The sequence below is a fragment of the Trichoderma atroviride genome, chromosome 6 (genome assembly GCF_020647795.1).
Source record: "Trichoderma atroviride chromosome 6, complete sequence".
Lineage (NCBI taxonomy): Eukaryota > Fungi > Ascomycota > Sordariomycetes > Hypocreales > Hypocreaceae > Trichoderma > Trichoderma atroviride.
In genome coordinates, this window is record NC_089405.1 from 2,409,867 (window position 1) to 2,425,716 (window position 15,850).

Genomic DNA, 15,850 nt, shown 5'->3' on the forward strand with positions numbered 1-15,850 from the left:
TACCTAATTACGGAGTGATTGGCGTACAAAATCCATCGACGCCAGAGCGACAAAAAACCGGGGATGTTCCAAAGCCGCTTTGCTCACTGAGGGCAGCTCATCTGATAAAAATAAAGATGCCAATGTTATGATTGCCAATACGAAGTCATTACATGCAGGTTATTTACAAAACTAACTGTACATGTACGCATGCATAGTGATCAATGCTGTGGCAGCTCATCAGCACGCCAGGTGCCTTATCAGCCTTGTATCAGCGCCTGTACAGCGCCTGTACAGGGCCTCTACTGCAACCACAGGCTCGTACCGCCCACAACAGATGGGCAACCCCTGCAGCGCATAGTCGCCAAGGGCCAAAAAAGGGGCACTAAGCACCTAAACTAAGCGATAAGCGTGTTGGGTCTAATGCAGGAACCGAAACATGGCGGATCCCTTCATCTTTCCTTCATCGTTGTCGCCGCAAGAAGGCCATTGGCAGAGATACAACCAGCCCAGGCTCATCTTCATCTGGCTGCTTGATCATCATCGGATTCGAACAAAAGTATACAGGAGAGCCGCTCAGCTGTCGGTGCGTATCCGAATACATCTTGGCGACCCGTTTGTTTCGTTTCGTCTGTTCTCTTACGCGAAACCCTGCGATATTAACGGACGGCTGTTGGTGTTCAGCTCAGACCCCCTTTATATCGGATCCCTGTCTCCAGTCCTCATATCCAGTGGTTTAGCCCCATCATCGTGTTCAATTAACGCTACCGAAGCGTTTCTTTCTCTCGTTTCCTCCACACAAGGCGCCTGTCTTTGCCTTTACGGGCGATGGGCTTGGAGTTTAACTTCGCATCCCGCCAATTGGCGCAGTGGTCACAGCCTCAAAGACAAGAAGGATCGACGAGTATATCGACCGATGCGAGAGGGGACTAGTCGAGCAGCGTACTTGGGTATTCATGCTTCCTTGATTTCAGGATCGCCGCCAAGGCCCTAAGAAGCATATCTTCCCCCTCCTCTTTCGGTAGCTGAGAGCAGCAAGCCTGTCAGCCTGCCATCACCTGCTTCCATCTGCCAAGGAGAAAGGACGGCAAAGCTGATGATCTAGCCAAGAGAAAGATACGGGGAATGACACGAAAAGGAGTGCAATCGCTTGTTTAGAAACAAAGCAGAACTGCATACGAGCATCGCCACGCACAATCCAAGCATACAGGTCCATGGCCCGGCACTTTAGCATGGGAATATAGCCGATGCACTGCTCTTTGTTCTGCAACAAGACTCGGCCGATTGAAGCTGCAAAATAGCAGAGGCCTCTCGCGCTGGTGCTACGCTCAAGCGCCTCTTTAGCTCTTTAGCTCTTTAGTCCATCGCCACAACGAGGAGGTGGAAAGGCGGGAGCTCTCCGCCTTCCCCTGGCCCGTCTTCATTTCCTCTGTGCTCCCGTTACCCACAGCCGGCGGCTTGGCCCAAACAGACTCCAGCAGAGCCGTCGTACTGGCGCAACCCTGTGGCCGTTTTGCTCGTTGAAGCAGCGCCATTCGTGCATGGAGACCCACGCGACGGCCATGGGTTGCTGTTCGCTCGTCAAGGTGAACCAAATCTATCCACACGCAGGCAGGGAATTGCTTTAATTATACATAATGCTGCCCTGAGCCAGCTCGCTCCCTCTACTTTAGAGGTCTCCCTTCTTCTCACCCACGTCACTCCCTTTCCTTATCCAACTGAATTTCAGTCTTTCATTCTTTTTTGACTTCTAATACAGCTTCTTTGCCGGTCATTCTTTACGCCGGCATTGTTTTGCATACTATCACAGCATGCGTTCCACTCTTTATGCGCTCGCGGCATGGCCGCTTGCGGCTCAGGCCCTCGAATTCCTCGACGACAACAAGAACGTCGAAGAAGGCGGCATTATGCGATATTCTCTTACTGCTGCCAAAGGTGCTCGTTCCAAGCACCTCCACAGGCGCCAGGACACCGCCGAATTGCAATCCCAGGAGACTGGTTACTTTTACAGCATCGAACTCGAAATCGGTACCCCACCGCAGGCAGTGAGCGTCAATTTCGATACAGGCTCTTCTGAGCTATGGGTCAACCCCGAGTGCAGCAAGGCTACCGACCCAGCCTTTTGCCAGAGCTTTGGCCGATACAACGCATCCAAGACTTTTGTCGACACCAAGGCCGACGGAGGTATCAAGTACGGCACCGGATATGTTGATTTCGTCTACGGCTACGACTATGTCCAGCTTGGCTGTAAGTTTACACATAGTTTTCATTTCTTTCTTGTCACTTCGGAAAAAGTTTTTATTTGAGGGAAGGGGGTGAAAGACGGCCACACAATAAATCATACGCAGCTACTCGGAGCAAGGCTACCAAGGGACGAGCTTTTTGGACGAGGGCAATGTAGTACGCAGAAGAGGGAAAAGAAAAAAACATTCGCTAACTCGCAACGCAGCATCCAGAATCAGCCAGCAGCTCTTCGGTGTTGCGACTGACAGTGAATTTGCCTCGATTGGTATCCTCGGTGCTGGCCCTAACCTGAGTGGCTGGACTAGTTCTTACCCGCTGGTCATCGACAACTTGGCCAAGCAGGGCTTCATCAACAGTAGAGCTTTCAGTCTTGATATCCGAGGCCTTGACAGCGACCGAGGCTCCGTCATCTACGGTGGTATCGACACCAAGAAATTTTCCGGTCCCCTGGTGAAGCGACCTATCATCCCCGCCGCCTCGTCTCCGGATGGTTATACTCGTTACTGGATCTACATGGATGGTATGACCATTACCACCGAGGATGGATCCCACGTCGAAATCTTCAACAAGCCCAACGGCCAGCCGGTGCTTCTCGACAGCGGCTACACCGTCAGCACTCTTCCTAGCTCCATCTTCACAAAGATCCTCGCAGCTTTCCCCATGGCTCACATTGAGGCTAGCTCCGGCGACTACTTGGTGCCCTGTGATATCATCGACACCCCTGGATCAGTCAACTTCCAGTTTGGCGATGCCACTGTCAGCGTCGACTACAAGGACTTCATCTGGCAGCAGCCTGACCTGGGCATCTGCAAGCTTGGCGTTTCTCAGGATGACGACTTCCCCGTTCTCGGCGATACCTTCTTGAGGGCTGCTTATGTGGTCTTTGACTGGGACAACCAAAACATCCACGTTGCCAAGAACGAGGACTGCGGTACACACCTGATTCCCATCGGCAAGGGCGCTGACGCTGTCCCATCCGGCCTCAAGGGTGATTGCGCTGCTGCTGGCCAGACAACCACCTCTGCTGTGCAAACCACCTCCGCCGCCGCCAGCACCTCTGCGCGCGTCTCCACGTCTGCAGCAGCCACTACCACATCTGTCGCCATCACCACCACTGCACCGGCTACCAGCGGATTGAAGGCCACGACCTCGTCTCATCGCTTTGCCAACGGCACTGTTACCTACAGCGTCCCGCATGGCAGAACCACCGTCATCTCTGAGATTAGCTCGGCCGCTGCCACCCAGCTCGACACCACCACCGCGCCTGCGTCCGGTACCACTGCCGCTCCAACTTACACCTCGACCTTCACCACGACCAACGTGTATACCATCACCTCTTGCCCACCCAGTGTCACCAACTGCCCTGTTGGCCACGTCACGACCGAAGTTGTTACTGCCTACACGACTTGGTGCCCGGTTGAGGATTCCAGTCCTACTGCTGTCCCCAGCGTGCCAGCGGCTCCCGAAATCACCGCCACCTTCACGCTGCCCAACACTTACACCTGTCCCCAGGGCAAGGACTCCTGCTCCAACCCTCACACGGCGCCTCACGTCATTGTCGTCACCCCCATTGTCACCCAGACGGCTCCCGTTGCGATCCCCTCATGCGCCACTTGTGCTGCTGCTGCAGTCCCCACCCCCTCCGGCATTGCTTCGACTCCCATCTTGACCAATGCAGCTTCATCGGCCACAGCCCCTGCCGTCACCAGCCCGGCTCAGCCGGCTCAGTCCGCCTACTACCCGCCGGCACCGCCTCAGCACGCTGTTTCTTCTCCGGCTGTCGTTCCTCCAGTCATCACGCCGGGCTCTGGCCCCCTTCCTACCGGTGGCCTGACAACCGTCGTCGCCCCTAGCGGCTCTGCTCCTTCTCAGCCTGCCCAATCCGGCCTGCCTCCCGTCCCGGCTGGAGCCGCTGAATTCCGCGCCCCTGCCATGGTTGCCCTGATCGCCGGCGCCGTCGCTGCTGTTTTGTTGTAAATATAATGTGATATATGAGATGAGCGTTGTACAAGTTGGTTATAATAGTTGAAAGGAAAGAGAAGAGCCTCCAGGCACCCTTAGATGAGACGAGACTATTCGTGTGCTCAAGTGTATTGATTGAAGAGCACATGCGAAGGCTCCGCTTGTGTACACCATTTTGACCCATGATGCTATTTTATTTACCAGTCCCGAGATGTGGATGATTTTTCTTGAACCTGAGGTTCCTCTACATAGACGGATGGGAATGACTGTAGTCGATATTCCCCTACATCTCAGTTAATATTTTATTCTTTCAACTTTGCTACGATACTATGCGCCCCATTACCGTGACTCGAAGGTATGCCAACGAATCCAACATGAAGGCCTGTATTTGAGTCGTACTGTCCACCTGCATTCACTCTGCAGATTAACCGCCCAGTCATGCACCCATTCGGAGAATACAGTCCGAATCCTTCTTGCGAAATGTGACGAGAATATGCTTACAGCCGGTCAACCAATGACGGACCATTACGATGCCATTCCCGACCTTCATGTGCTATTTAGAGCATTCAGTGCAGTTTAGTATAATTCGGTAGCGAAAAGAGTAATATTCGCCGATTTGGAATAAAAGAAGCATAATTGTGTAGCCTTTTTTTTATGGCAAGCGCAAGGGAATAGTATTTGGAATTGATATCACTTTCTGAAATACATGACTTTTTTACATTCTAGATCTTTTACAGCATGCCTCGATGAAATTGACAAAAAGAGTACACTGCATGTTCGGAACGTAGCTCGCCTTTTTAGTCTTCTTCACCCTCATGTTCTAGAAGATGCATCGGGGCCATTTCAAAAAAAAAAAACAACAGAAGGATCATGGACCTAGATTAGCCGCTTGCCGGAAAGAAACTATCATATTATCGCGGGCACACCAACTAAAAACAAAAAAAACCTCATCATAACCCTGCCGCATAACCCTCCGACATCAGCTTTCGTTTCTTTGCTTTTCTTTCTTTCTGCTACTATTCTAGAACCCCCCCTCCCCTCCTCAATCAATTGCTCTGGGCATACATCCCAGTCTAGCCACTAAGGAAACAAAAAAAAGAAAGGAAAATAAAGCCTGTCTCGCTTAAGGGACCTTTTGCATTTCGTCTCATACCCTCGACCGATGATAAACTATGATGACCCCGTTTTACAATAGTAGAGAAAAGATAAAAAGATAACAGGGCCTGTACATATGTACAAGTGGGATTTTTTTTTTTTCGCTCACTGATAGGAAAGACAAATGACGAAAGAAGACAAGAAAAAAACAACCTTAGTCGAAAAGACAAAAGTGCAATCTCTCTCTTATCACGATCCTAGCGTCGCGTTTTGCGTGGGTACGAACCATGTATCTTACTTACACATTGCGTCTTTCGTATTTGGAAAAAGCAGCAGAATGGGGATGATGATACCGTAGCAGCATCGAAACAGTCACCAGTTCGCTGGAAATCCACTCACCTGTTTTTTTTTTTTTTGTGTTCTCTCTTCCATTCTCCTCTTTTTTTACGACAAAAAGACACCCTGTGAGACTTAGCTCGGCATTGGGGGCCTCGTTTTCTTCTCCCACGTTGCTTCAAGACATTTTTCTCTTCTCCATTTAAGAAATCTCCACTTGCTGTTCTAATTCTGTGAAAAGTACTTGTAGCATGCGAAATAAAATAAACACACTCACACGCAGCAACTTTGTCATGGAGGCAGGGCGACACGTAGTAAGCAAAAACAAAACAATCTCTCTTGGCCCTCTCGCCAGAGACCAAGAAAAAGCCACAGCGAGACCCCGCGCTCGCCTCCAAATTCGCTCTCGTACATGTCTTCGCCCGGCCGGGCTACTGCAATCCTGCCTAGCCGCCATGCCCCTCTCCAATCTCGACAGCCTGGGAGGGACGTGGGAGGGTGGAGCAGCGGCAAAAGTTCGTTTTTCTCTCCAAAAGCACAAAAGCAGTGTTCGGTGCATGCGCAGAGCGACACCCATGCCATTTGTGGCAACGCGTCGACAGCGAGCTATGATAAGGCAATGGCGAAAGGACCCTTTGGCAAGACCAAGACCCTATTTCCCTTGTCGTCGTAGCTCTTCTGTGGAGGGGGAAAGACAGAGGGGGGGGGGGCGCGTATCGACGATCGCTACCTGTTTACCTACCTGGACCGCTGGGGCATGGCCAACTCCGGGCCCCGGACTCTTTGAGGAATCGAACGGCTCAGCAGGCAGCGCAGAGGAGGACGAAAAGAGGCAGCGCGGCCCTATCGCTCACTACCATAGACCCGCTGCCAAGTATGTGATTTGGCTTCAGGCAGCCGCTCTAGTTGGAACTCTGTCCCTATCGCGATGCCTTCCCAGTCTCTTCCCTCTGCAGCTCAGCTCTATTCTCTTCGTACCCAACTTGCAGCTTTGTATGCCGTATGAATACCTAATCTCTCTCAGCTAAACTCTAGGGAATAAAGGTGGAGATGCGAGAAAACATCGATCAGCAGTTGAGCCGTCAAGCGATCGCAGGGCAAGGCAAACCAAGCATCCCCACATTCAGTGCAACGCATGAGCACACCGCGAATGGACAATGCTGATGAGTCGGGAGTCGTCCGAGCCACTGGTTTGACAAAGGGTGCCTCGGTTCCTGGATAAGTTGACGAGCGATATTGTGTCTCAGTGGCTAGCCCGGTGGCAAGATCGAAGGACATGCCTTGCCGAAGATGTAGGTGCGGTGCGCCTAGATCATGCAATCGATAGACATGGAGGAAGAGGAGCAGTGTCTGGCCCTGCTGCCACCCTCCAAAGGCCTTCGGGAACTGCGGCTGTGAATCCCACATCCGCATGTCTACCTTGCAGAGCTTCATGCAAGGGCCCTATCGGGCAACGGCCAGTGGCTGTCCTACTGTAGTTGTACTTGCAAATGTACTGTACCATGGCAGAGGAGGGCTCCAGTGCCAGGATGGTGGGAATAGCTAGCCACGCTTCGAACGCTGCAGAACATTTTTCCTTACATGCTACTCTGTTAAATTAGATACGTCAGTGCAGGAAATGTAGACTGACTGCCTCAATTCGAGTCGACGTGGGCAGGATATGTTACCACTTTGACATGGAATGGGCTTCATACCTTCCTCAAGGGGTATTTCACGGCTGCAGTGCCACCCCAGTCGACAGCTCGAATGTAGCGTTCCATGTCGCATAAAAGGAAATGTTACCTCGACAGCCAAGGTCCGGGGTGCAGACGCAAGCCATCAGCGGCTGTCGCCACATCCGTACTTGTACCAAGTAGTCGTAGTAGTCTGCGAAATACCGGGGAGACACGCCATTGCCCATTGTCGTTTATCATCTAGGCTGAGACATGCCGCAGGCTATCGACATGTTAGCAGCTCCGCTCCATCAGTAGATGGGAAAAGAACTAGATGTGATAACAGGAGGGATGGGGCTTCATCTATCATCTTCATATAGACCAAGTCAAAAAATGAAGAGATCAAACGTATCATGCAGTTTATGCCACCTTGCCTTGCTTAGTCTCATATACCCACGATTAGAAACAAAAGCGGCTTGGTTGAATTGCTCGTAAAGTTGCTGTTTGTATCCGTACCGCGGCATGGTCAGAACTCGGAAATCGAGAAACAAATTGGATAAAAAAGAGAGCACTAAACAAAAATAAACCAGCACACGAACAACCTTGCCAAAGCATGCAGAAGTTTCCATGTGGGGAGACTGGAGGAGCAACAAGCACGGCGTACTCCGTAGACGCCGTTTATAACGCACCTGACCGTATCTCTCTCCATTTCTGCAGCCTGGGTCTTTTAGCCTGTCTCTCCAATGCAGCCGTAGACTGAGGGAAAACAGCCAAGAATGCGACGCTGGATGCCCGCTTGCCATGCATAATGATTCATTTCGGAAACCAGCGTGCAAGTGGATGTAGGCAGCTCGAAACTCATCCACCTTTCGAGTTTGAGGTCTTGAGCAGGGGCGCGGTGTGAATATTGCCGCCGACTCATACCACTAACTAGCAGGGCCCGGTGGTGGCTCCAGTAGTTGTAGTACTATTTGTACATTTCTGCTTGCATGTTCCATTTTTTTCTCTTTTTTTTTTTTCGTTTCTGGACGCTCTACTGTATAATGCGCCGTACACCAGCACTGTCTTTTGTGACACCTCGCGAGGAACCATTTTCTCCAGAAGAGGCCTGTGTAGAAACATACCTCTCTATTGCGTGCTTGGCTGCATACACGCATGGTTACTCTCGGCACAATTTGGTGCAGCCGTGCTCAACTGCTAGACACATGGTTGCTGAAGTTTTGATGGCTGCCAAAGTCAAAGCCAAAGCCAGGTAAAGTCTTGGTAGAGTATAGCCGACGAATCTGAGCCCTCCGGCCCTGCGTCTAGCATGCGGGCAGATCAAATAGGTACTTAGTGGTGCGATACATGTAAAGTATAAGGTAGCTAGTAGTAGTATATGTGGCTAAGAGTCTTTGAAGGATGCTGCACCTGCATGATATGCCAGGGCCAGAGGAGGGCGGCCACAGCTGCAGTTGTAGCCGGATGCCATCCATGCGCCCGTTTTCCTGCCCAACTCCGCGTGGCTGAGGTTATCGACGGCGATAGTCCTAGCCGGCAGCGATCAACAGGTGGCATGTCATGTTCGCTAGATGGCGCGTGGACAAGGGCGACGCAAGACTTGGAGGGGTAACTTGTTCGCTTGCAGACATTTTTTATGCATAGTAGGCCTGCCTAGGTATCAGACGGCATCACACAGTTCATAGCCACTTACTTGACGAGTAACTTGGGTCTTTTTGCGAGAGCCTGACAGTGGAGAACTGGAGAGGCACATGGAAAGGGTGCAGCCAGTGGTGCGCCAATGCATCAAGCTCGTCACCGAAATTTTCTTCAGCGCATATATGCAGACCCTGATATCCGATCAAGTCTGCTGCGTTGGAACGTGATTCATTTTGGCAGCCCACCTGTAGGCTTGGGCAGACGATGCCATGCAAATAGGTGCCTAGCTGGTATTTTATAAGGACAGAGCTTTGACCCTTCTTCCAGTTGAGACTGGGAACTTTTGTGGCAAGATACCCGTGTTGCATTCAAAGGGCCGCTCTGTACTAGCTCTGCCGCCACGTAGGAGCCGAGACGGAATGGCAGTGAAGCTGTGACACATTGAAATCAAACCCCATGGGGATTCCACGTGTTGACCAGTTCACGACGTTGGTTGAGCAAGAGGCGCATGCGAGATTCATCGGGCCGCAAATTGCTGTTGGGACGGCTCATTGCCATGCCTCTGCATGTGGGACGACTCCCATTGACAAAATAGCCGTAGCCGCCCACTTGGCTCGGAGACAATTCTAGACACATGGTCCAATGATGAGAAATTGTATACTAGCACTAGGTATTCGGCAAATAAGCTTCTTATTTTGCTCGCCTGAGTACCGCTGATCCCATAGAATTCGCATTGACAACTAGTAAAAGTCCTTACTAGTGGTAAGCGTTGGATTCGCATCTGCTTGCAGTCGTCATTTCTCAGCACGCACCTCTCAGAAACTCCCATGAAAGGACAATGCCGAATACGGCAGCGCGCGCCACGCGACAAAGCTCTGCAATTACGTCTCGAAAACCAGCATTGGGATCAGGGTTGGCAAAATGCGTACAACTTGATGGCCCGCCAGTTGGCCAGCGACCCGTCTTTGCGGGGAAGCATGTCAGCCGACAGCTGCAATTGTCTTGTCAGTCTGGGGAACCTCGAGACGGTCCATTTCGCCAGCGTCCGCCTGCAATACGGCCGGTCCCCGCTATTTCCCGGCTCATCATCGGAGTGATTTCTTTTAGCTCTTTTGTTCCGCGCACGCCCCGGCCGCGAGCTTGTCAAAACGCGGGTTGAGTTCCTGGGGCGTAGAGTGAAACCACCAATCAAAAGGCTGGATATCAACCCCGGAAAACCAGGTCCAGTTTTCAAGGCCCGGTTGTCTGCACTAGGATCAATCAGTCAGTCCTCCGTACAGGAAATGCTTCCAAAAAGGCTCTAATCAGGCGGCTAAGGAAAGGTACGGGCCATATTGAGGCACTTGTACGCGTTTAAATATACACATATTAAAAAAAAAGAAAGTTTTTCACAAACACAGGAAGCCTTTCGTACTTTGGTTGATGAACAAGCCCCCTGGTGATCCTTCGGTGCTTTCGGACACGTCAAAGGCAAAGCTTGGATGAGACATTTTGACTCAATGCCACAATGCTGGGCAATTAGCGTCCGCTGGAGGCGTAAGAGCTCTATACTAGAGCCAAAGATAAAGCTATAGTACTTATCTGATGAGCTCGTTGCCGTCTAGAGGTGAAGGAGGGTGGATAAACGGCAGCAGGCGCAAGAGATATCGAGGCATTGCTGCAACGTTGTACTCCTATAGTCGGAACTCATGGCCTAGCCAATCGGGGAGTAACGATGGTCCCACGTCTTGGCTCTTTGCTTGGACAAGTCTGTACGTAGCCATCTGCTGTATGTATACGTAGATAGACCCATCAGGGCATGGCTTATGATAGCTATGACAGCCTCTCCGCCAAATGCCGGGAGCGGTAGGACCAGGCGGGATGCCTCGTCTTACTCGTACCTGTATGCTGGTAGATCCGGGGTTGGGCATGGCGGGTGGCGGGATTCGCCTGCCTCGCTGGTGCATCAAACCCAGGCCCTCGCAGGATACCATGGTCAGATTTGGGAATTTCTCGTTCAAGTCTGCTAGGAGCGTTAGCCATGTGAATTGGATTGCCAGGTACCAGCACAAGTTGTAAATTACCATCGTTTCGCATCTTTCTGTGCCTCTCTCCTCTCAAGTCGCAGGTAATGTAGCCTGGCATAGGGTATCCGCGGAGACGGCATCTCGCGTCGCTATCTGCTCTGCTGTGCGGGCTGTCGGAAGAGAGACTTGCCGGTCACTCGATGCTGATGCTGGCTCAAAACAGAGCTAAGAGCTCATACGCTGCCCGCACAGATCGTGATGCTATCCCTATTCAGGGACACCTCCGGCATTTGGCCTGAAATCTAGGTCGCCAAGAGTTAGATGAGCGATCCGAATCCCACATTTTATTCCATTGCAGCTTGACAGCTCTCCAGATCAAGCGGTGAGCAGGTTTGCAAGTAGGTAGTAGTAGCACAAGCAAGAGCTGATGAAGACAACGCATCTCGAGAGAGAGCCTGACTTACATAAGCCTCCGCAAAAAGGGTCAGCACCTCGGGCACCAGCTCAGCTGAGCCAATCGATCTGCTCAAGTAGGCGGCGGAATGTGGGAGGTCAGGTAGAAAAATCACCTGAGATGACACACCCGTCAAGGCGGGAAGATCTCTCGGCATCAAGCGCTATTCGCCCAACAGCAGGATCGCATCTTACGCCACCCTTTTGCGCCTCTCGCCAAAATGGAACTTTTGGGGCCTGCTGAGGTTTAGACTTTGACGGCCTCGAGTAGGCTGGATTTCCACGCAGCATTCTTGCATTCTTCATCGTTTCTAGCGACTTGCCCCCTCTTCAGTCCCGTGAACCCGCACCGTCTTTTACTGTGTGGTTTGGTAGCATGACGACGTGGGAATAGCAGGCGCGCCAAGTGGCACATGCGTCAACAGCATCAAACCAAAAGGTGGGCTGCTCCCCTGACGACTTGTTGCTGCGTTATCGTGCGCGCACAAGCTGGAACTTTTTCTACATGCACGAGCCTGTCGCTGCAGTCCTTATCACCTGTCACTTTGCCCGCAGCTGGGTGAGTTCTGAAAAGAAAAAAATTTTCTTCTCTCCATTCCTATCGATCTTGATTTTTCTCGTTACTTCACATGCCCCCACCGAGTGATAACGCCATCGTATACAGGTACGATGCGGGAAAAGCGAATGGAGGCCGAAGCATGGCCGCTCCGCTTTGCGATGCTACAAGCTCGTGCGTTCCTGGCGCCTCGGCCTAGGCGGATCATGGTGGTTCTTCGGAGCGCGCTTTACAGGCAGCTCAATAGTCTTGGTGATAAGGTTCGCCCTTGACAAGTAGCACATGAAGCTCGGACCTGGGAAAGGACGAGGCGTTTCCCGTTATCGTGATGCCCGGAGGAGCGTAGCATTCGCTCGCCTGCTTAGGCAATGAGATCACTGCCTGCCATCCCGTGTTTCTAGCATGCCAGGAAGGGAAAAAACGGCGTCGACTACAATCGACTAGGTACCCGACTGAAGCAAGTTCACGATGCGACTGCAGCTCGGCGCCGGCCCACTCATGCCCTCCCCAGCAGCAGTGGGAATCATACAGTTGCAGTGCTCCTTGTAGGGTAATCGAGGAATCAAACTGGGCGCTAATGGGGGTTAAAGGCGCCGATGCGATCCGCAATCCTACGGAGTACTCCGTGAAGGCTTCAGCAAGCATTGGTTCTTGTCAAAATCGACACCGAGGAACAACAGCCGTCCGAAGGAGCCGTGGCAGGCACACTGTCAGTAACAGCCATTTGTAGGTATCTTGATCCTGAATTAAATGCGAGTGCCGCCTTTGAAACCGCCATCTGGTTTTGCACAGTCGATCATGTCCGATTGGGCCCCCTCTTCCGTGAGTCGACGACTGTTTTCGCAGGTTCCGTCCAACCCCTACCGTTTGAACTGGCACGGCACACACAGCTGCATCCGTGGACAACTGGATATGGCAGCGAGGCCACTGAGAGCTGAGAGCTGACAGGATGGGTGGTGCTAGCGACACACCAAGTCTTGGGCAGAAGTCGACCTAGCTGCATGTCTTGGAGGGCAAGGGTCGATACGCGCTTTGTTTGGTGGAGCCGTCGGTGATCGACACGCCGGAGCCGCCACCTGTTGGCCCAATCCGGTCACGATGCCACGATTTCTATTGTAAGCGGGCAGCTGATGAGCGACGGTGAGGGTTGAAGCAAGACAGTCGTCTGGTGGAGAGTGGCGCGAGCATACCTATGCCTACATGTGTGGCGGCGAGCTTAAATTGGGCTTTACTTTATCAGCCGTGCACTTTGTCCAATTGGAAATACTAATCGCACGGCAATCATTCGAGTCGACCGGCCAATCAGAGAGCCGTAGCAATGCCTTCTGAGACTCAGTTTTGACGGAGGACTTTGCCCGAAATAGTACCATGACCAAGACGCCCCTGGCCCGCCACAGCCTCCATGTGAGTGTGTGAAGAGGGCGCGCACGATTTCTCCGAGATGCCGCTGATACTACTTGTTGCGGAAGAGAGCCTAGGCGATAGATGTCTAGCGCCTGGCTCATTGACAAGTCCGAAACCTGCGACCGAGAAGAACAGACAAGGGGCAGAGATTTTTCTTACAGTAGTTGAGAGAAACAGGAAGCGGAAAAAGACGGCTAGCATCATCAACAGCAACAAGCATTAGCGTATCCAAACAATCATCCCACAACCTGTTTCGAGGCTCGGTGTCTCGCGTGGCCTTCGCATGAACTCAGCGACTAGGGGGAAATGAGCAGCCAATGCCTGGACGCAGCACCACAGCATGTTTCCAGAAGAGCGATTTCTGTTGGTTGCAAGACGGGCAGATGCATCAATAGGCAATCTGGCGAGGTTGCTGCAAAGCCCCGGTTCCCTGTCCTATTGGACACACGCCTGTCAATACCAGGCGAGTACTTGTACATGCTCCGTCGGCGGCGGCAGCGTGGCATGCCCGTACCTTTACACGTTGGCTGACATCAGGCATCCAACGCATGTGAGTAAACAGAAATGCTGGAGATGCTCGCCTGCACACAGCGTCTGGGCAGACGGAGGCTGCATTCGATGCCGAGCTTTCGCCAAGCAACAGCAGCAAGGGTGACAACTGTCCCAACTTGTCCATGGGCAGAACATGGAAGCGAGCCAGCTACTCCAGTAGTGGCCGTAGAAAGCATCAGCACAACACCAGCACAGCACCAGCAGATGGTACCTGGTGGCGCAGTGGGGGAGGGGTGTAGCGCACTCCACACGCGGCACGCTGGCACTTGTGCCTCTGAAGTTAACGGAGGCGCTCCGTTTCCTCCAACGGCCCCTCAGACGGCGCAGTGACATGCGCAAAGCACCTGGAGACACCCGCGAGTAAGTTCAGAAACACGCGGTGGCCTGTCCCAGGCGGTTTCACAGGTCGCGGCAATCTTGGAGGGATAGGCATCTCGCCACCGGCCGATGCGGTCTCAGATCAGATGATGTCGCCCGGCTGATCTGATGCGCCGCTGCCGACTGTCGTCGCTGTGCTGAGCGTCTGCGGCTCGTCCAATGACACCGCCCAGCCGGCGGTTGTGCCACACTTCTGGCTCCGTTCTGATACCGTCTCCAGCGCCGAGACGGTCCTTCATTTTACTGCATCTCGAGCAGTTCCACTCGGCATCAAGCGATTGCCGCAACTAAAACATTGGTGCGAGCAACAGGTCTTGCGTGCCTGGATGGAACTGTCTTCTCTTCTTCTTTTTCTTCTAGCCTCTTCGCAGGAGCAATCTTCAGTCTGCACTGGCATTGCTGTATACCTAGTACCTGGTAGTAGGCATTAGCAGCTGCACGAGTAAGGCAAGTATCCAGACGCTGCCGGATCTGCTCACACGTGCGCCTCGCAGCACATCACGCCAGCTGGGCGATCGGCGGCCCAGGTCACGGATAAAAGTCGACCGCAGAAGATGCGCGCATGGATTGGCTGATCAGCAAGCCGGCTATCTCAACGGTATCGACTCTCCTGTTGATCGCTGTCATGGCCCTCGACATGCAAGCCATAGGCCTAGCTCGGTGTGGCTTTCTGCCAGATGATGTAAGTGGTTTGCAGAAGATGACTTTGGGTTACGTTGAAGCTGCTTTTAGCTTCAGAGGGAAAGGGCGCATGGGCATGTCTTGGCAGGCGGGATGGGCAGTGGTGGTGGCAGCAAGCAGAATGATGAATTAGGTGTGACCTTTTGGAAAAGTACAGTCCTGCGCCTTTAGCACTGTAAGTGCCTTTGCAGTGGCAGCAGCTCTACTTTGGGTCTTGTAGCCAGCAGTGGATGGCGGGGAGTGGCGGCAAGAGCTAAACGCGGGCACCAGGCAAGCGCAGCGCCGCCCGCGACGTCTCCGTGACCGCCTCTCGACAGCGCGGCTGCCAACACCAACGAGAGATCTACAGCGCACCACAGTAGTACACAGTAGTCTGGGGAAACTAAGGCGCCAGCGTGATCTGCCTTGGAACTGTTGGTAGAAGCCAGCTCGAAAGTTCCATATGACTCTCTGTGAACCAACAGCTCGAATTCCAAGGACTGCGGAGTACTGAAGTCCAGGTACAGTAGCACCGCGATTAGGTACAAGTGCTATACTAGTAGTAGCCAGCGACTGCCACGGCACTACCAGCACCACAGCACTAGCCCGCTAGCACCACGCAGCAGGGTCTATCCGGGCTCGCGGTTGGTGGCTTTTTCCCAAACGGTCCTCCATGCCCAGTGTCGCACGTAGAGAGTGGCTCGAATCTTTTCCGTCTCTGCGCACGCTCCATCAATCATGCTTTGTGCTGCTGCTGCTACGGAGCACAGCTCCCGACAAATTGGTTACCCGCTCTTGGCCCTGACAATCATGGCAGCTCGGGCTTGTAAGCGGTGTCCAGCGATGGAATGCCCCTATTCCGGCACCGAGACTCCAAGGCGAGGCTCTCAGCTTGCCAGCGAAGAAGACGTCGGGCGCAGTAGAGACGGGGGAGC

The 15,850-nt window shown here is 52.8% G+C and overlaps 4 protein-coding genes across 4 annotated transcripts; 2 read left to right on the forward strand and 2 right to left on the reverse strand.

Moving 5' to 3' along the window:
• The first annotated feature begins 1,550 nt into the window (after positions 1 to 1,550).
• TrAtP1_011391 (uncharacterized protein) lies at positions 1,551 to 4,497 on the forward strand. Its single transcript, XM_014083280.2, has 2 exons — positions 1,551 to 2,226; positions 2,429 to 4,497. Exons 1-2 carry the CDS (start codon positions 1,791 to 1,793, stop codon positions 4,198 to 4,200), a joined length of 2,208 nt encoding a protein of 735 aa, XP_013938755.2. The 5' UTR covers positions 1,551 to 1,790; the 3' UTR covers positions 4,201 to 4,497.
• A 17-nt stretch (positions 4,498 to 4,514) lies between these two features.
• Positions 4,515 to 6,644, forward strand: TrAtP1_011392 (uncharacterized protein; the record flags this gene model as incomplete). Its single annotated transcript, XM_066115094.1, has 2 exons — positions 4,515 to 4,540; positions 6,479 to 6,644. The coding sequence occupies 2 exons, from the start codon at positions 4,515 to 4,517 to the stop codon at positions 6,642 to 6,644; spliced, it is 192 nt and encodes a 63-aa protein (XP_065971192.1).
• A 2,303-nt stretch (positions 6,645 to 8,947) lies between these two features.
• Positions 8,948 to 9,274, reverse strand: TrAtP1_011393 (uncharacterized protein; the record flags this gene model as incomplete). The annotated part of the gene is made up of 1 exon (XM_066115095.1): positions 8,948 to 9,274. One exon carries the CDS (start codon positions 9,272 to 9,274, stop codon positions 8,948 to 8,950), a length of 327 nt encoding a protein of 108 aa, XP_065971193.1.
• Positions 9,275 to 10,009: 735 nt separating this feature from the next.
• On the reverse strand, positions 10,010 to 11,656 carry TrAtP1_011394 (uncharacterized protein; the record flags this gene model as incomplete). The annotated part of the gene is made up of 7 exons (XM_066115096.1): positions 10,010 to 10,156; positions 10,321 to 10,341; positions 10,787 to 10,908; positions 10,970 to 11,023; positions 11,163 to 11,214; positions 11,377 to 11,481; positions 11,561 to 11,656. 7 exons carry the CDS (start codon positions 11,654 to 11,656, stop codon positions 10,010 to 10,012), a joined length of 597 nt encoding a protein of 198 aa, XP_065971194.1.
• Between the last annotated feature and the right edge of the window lie 4,194 nt (positions 11,657 to 15,850).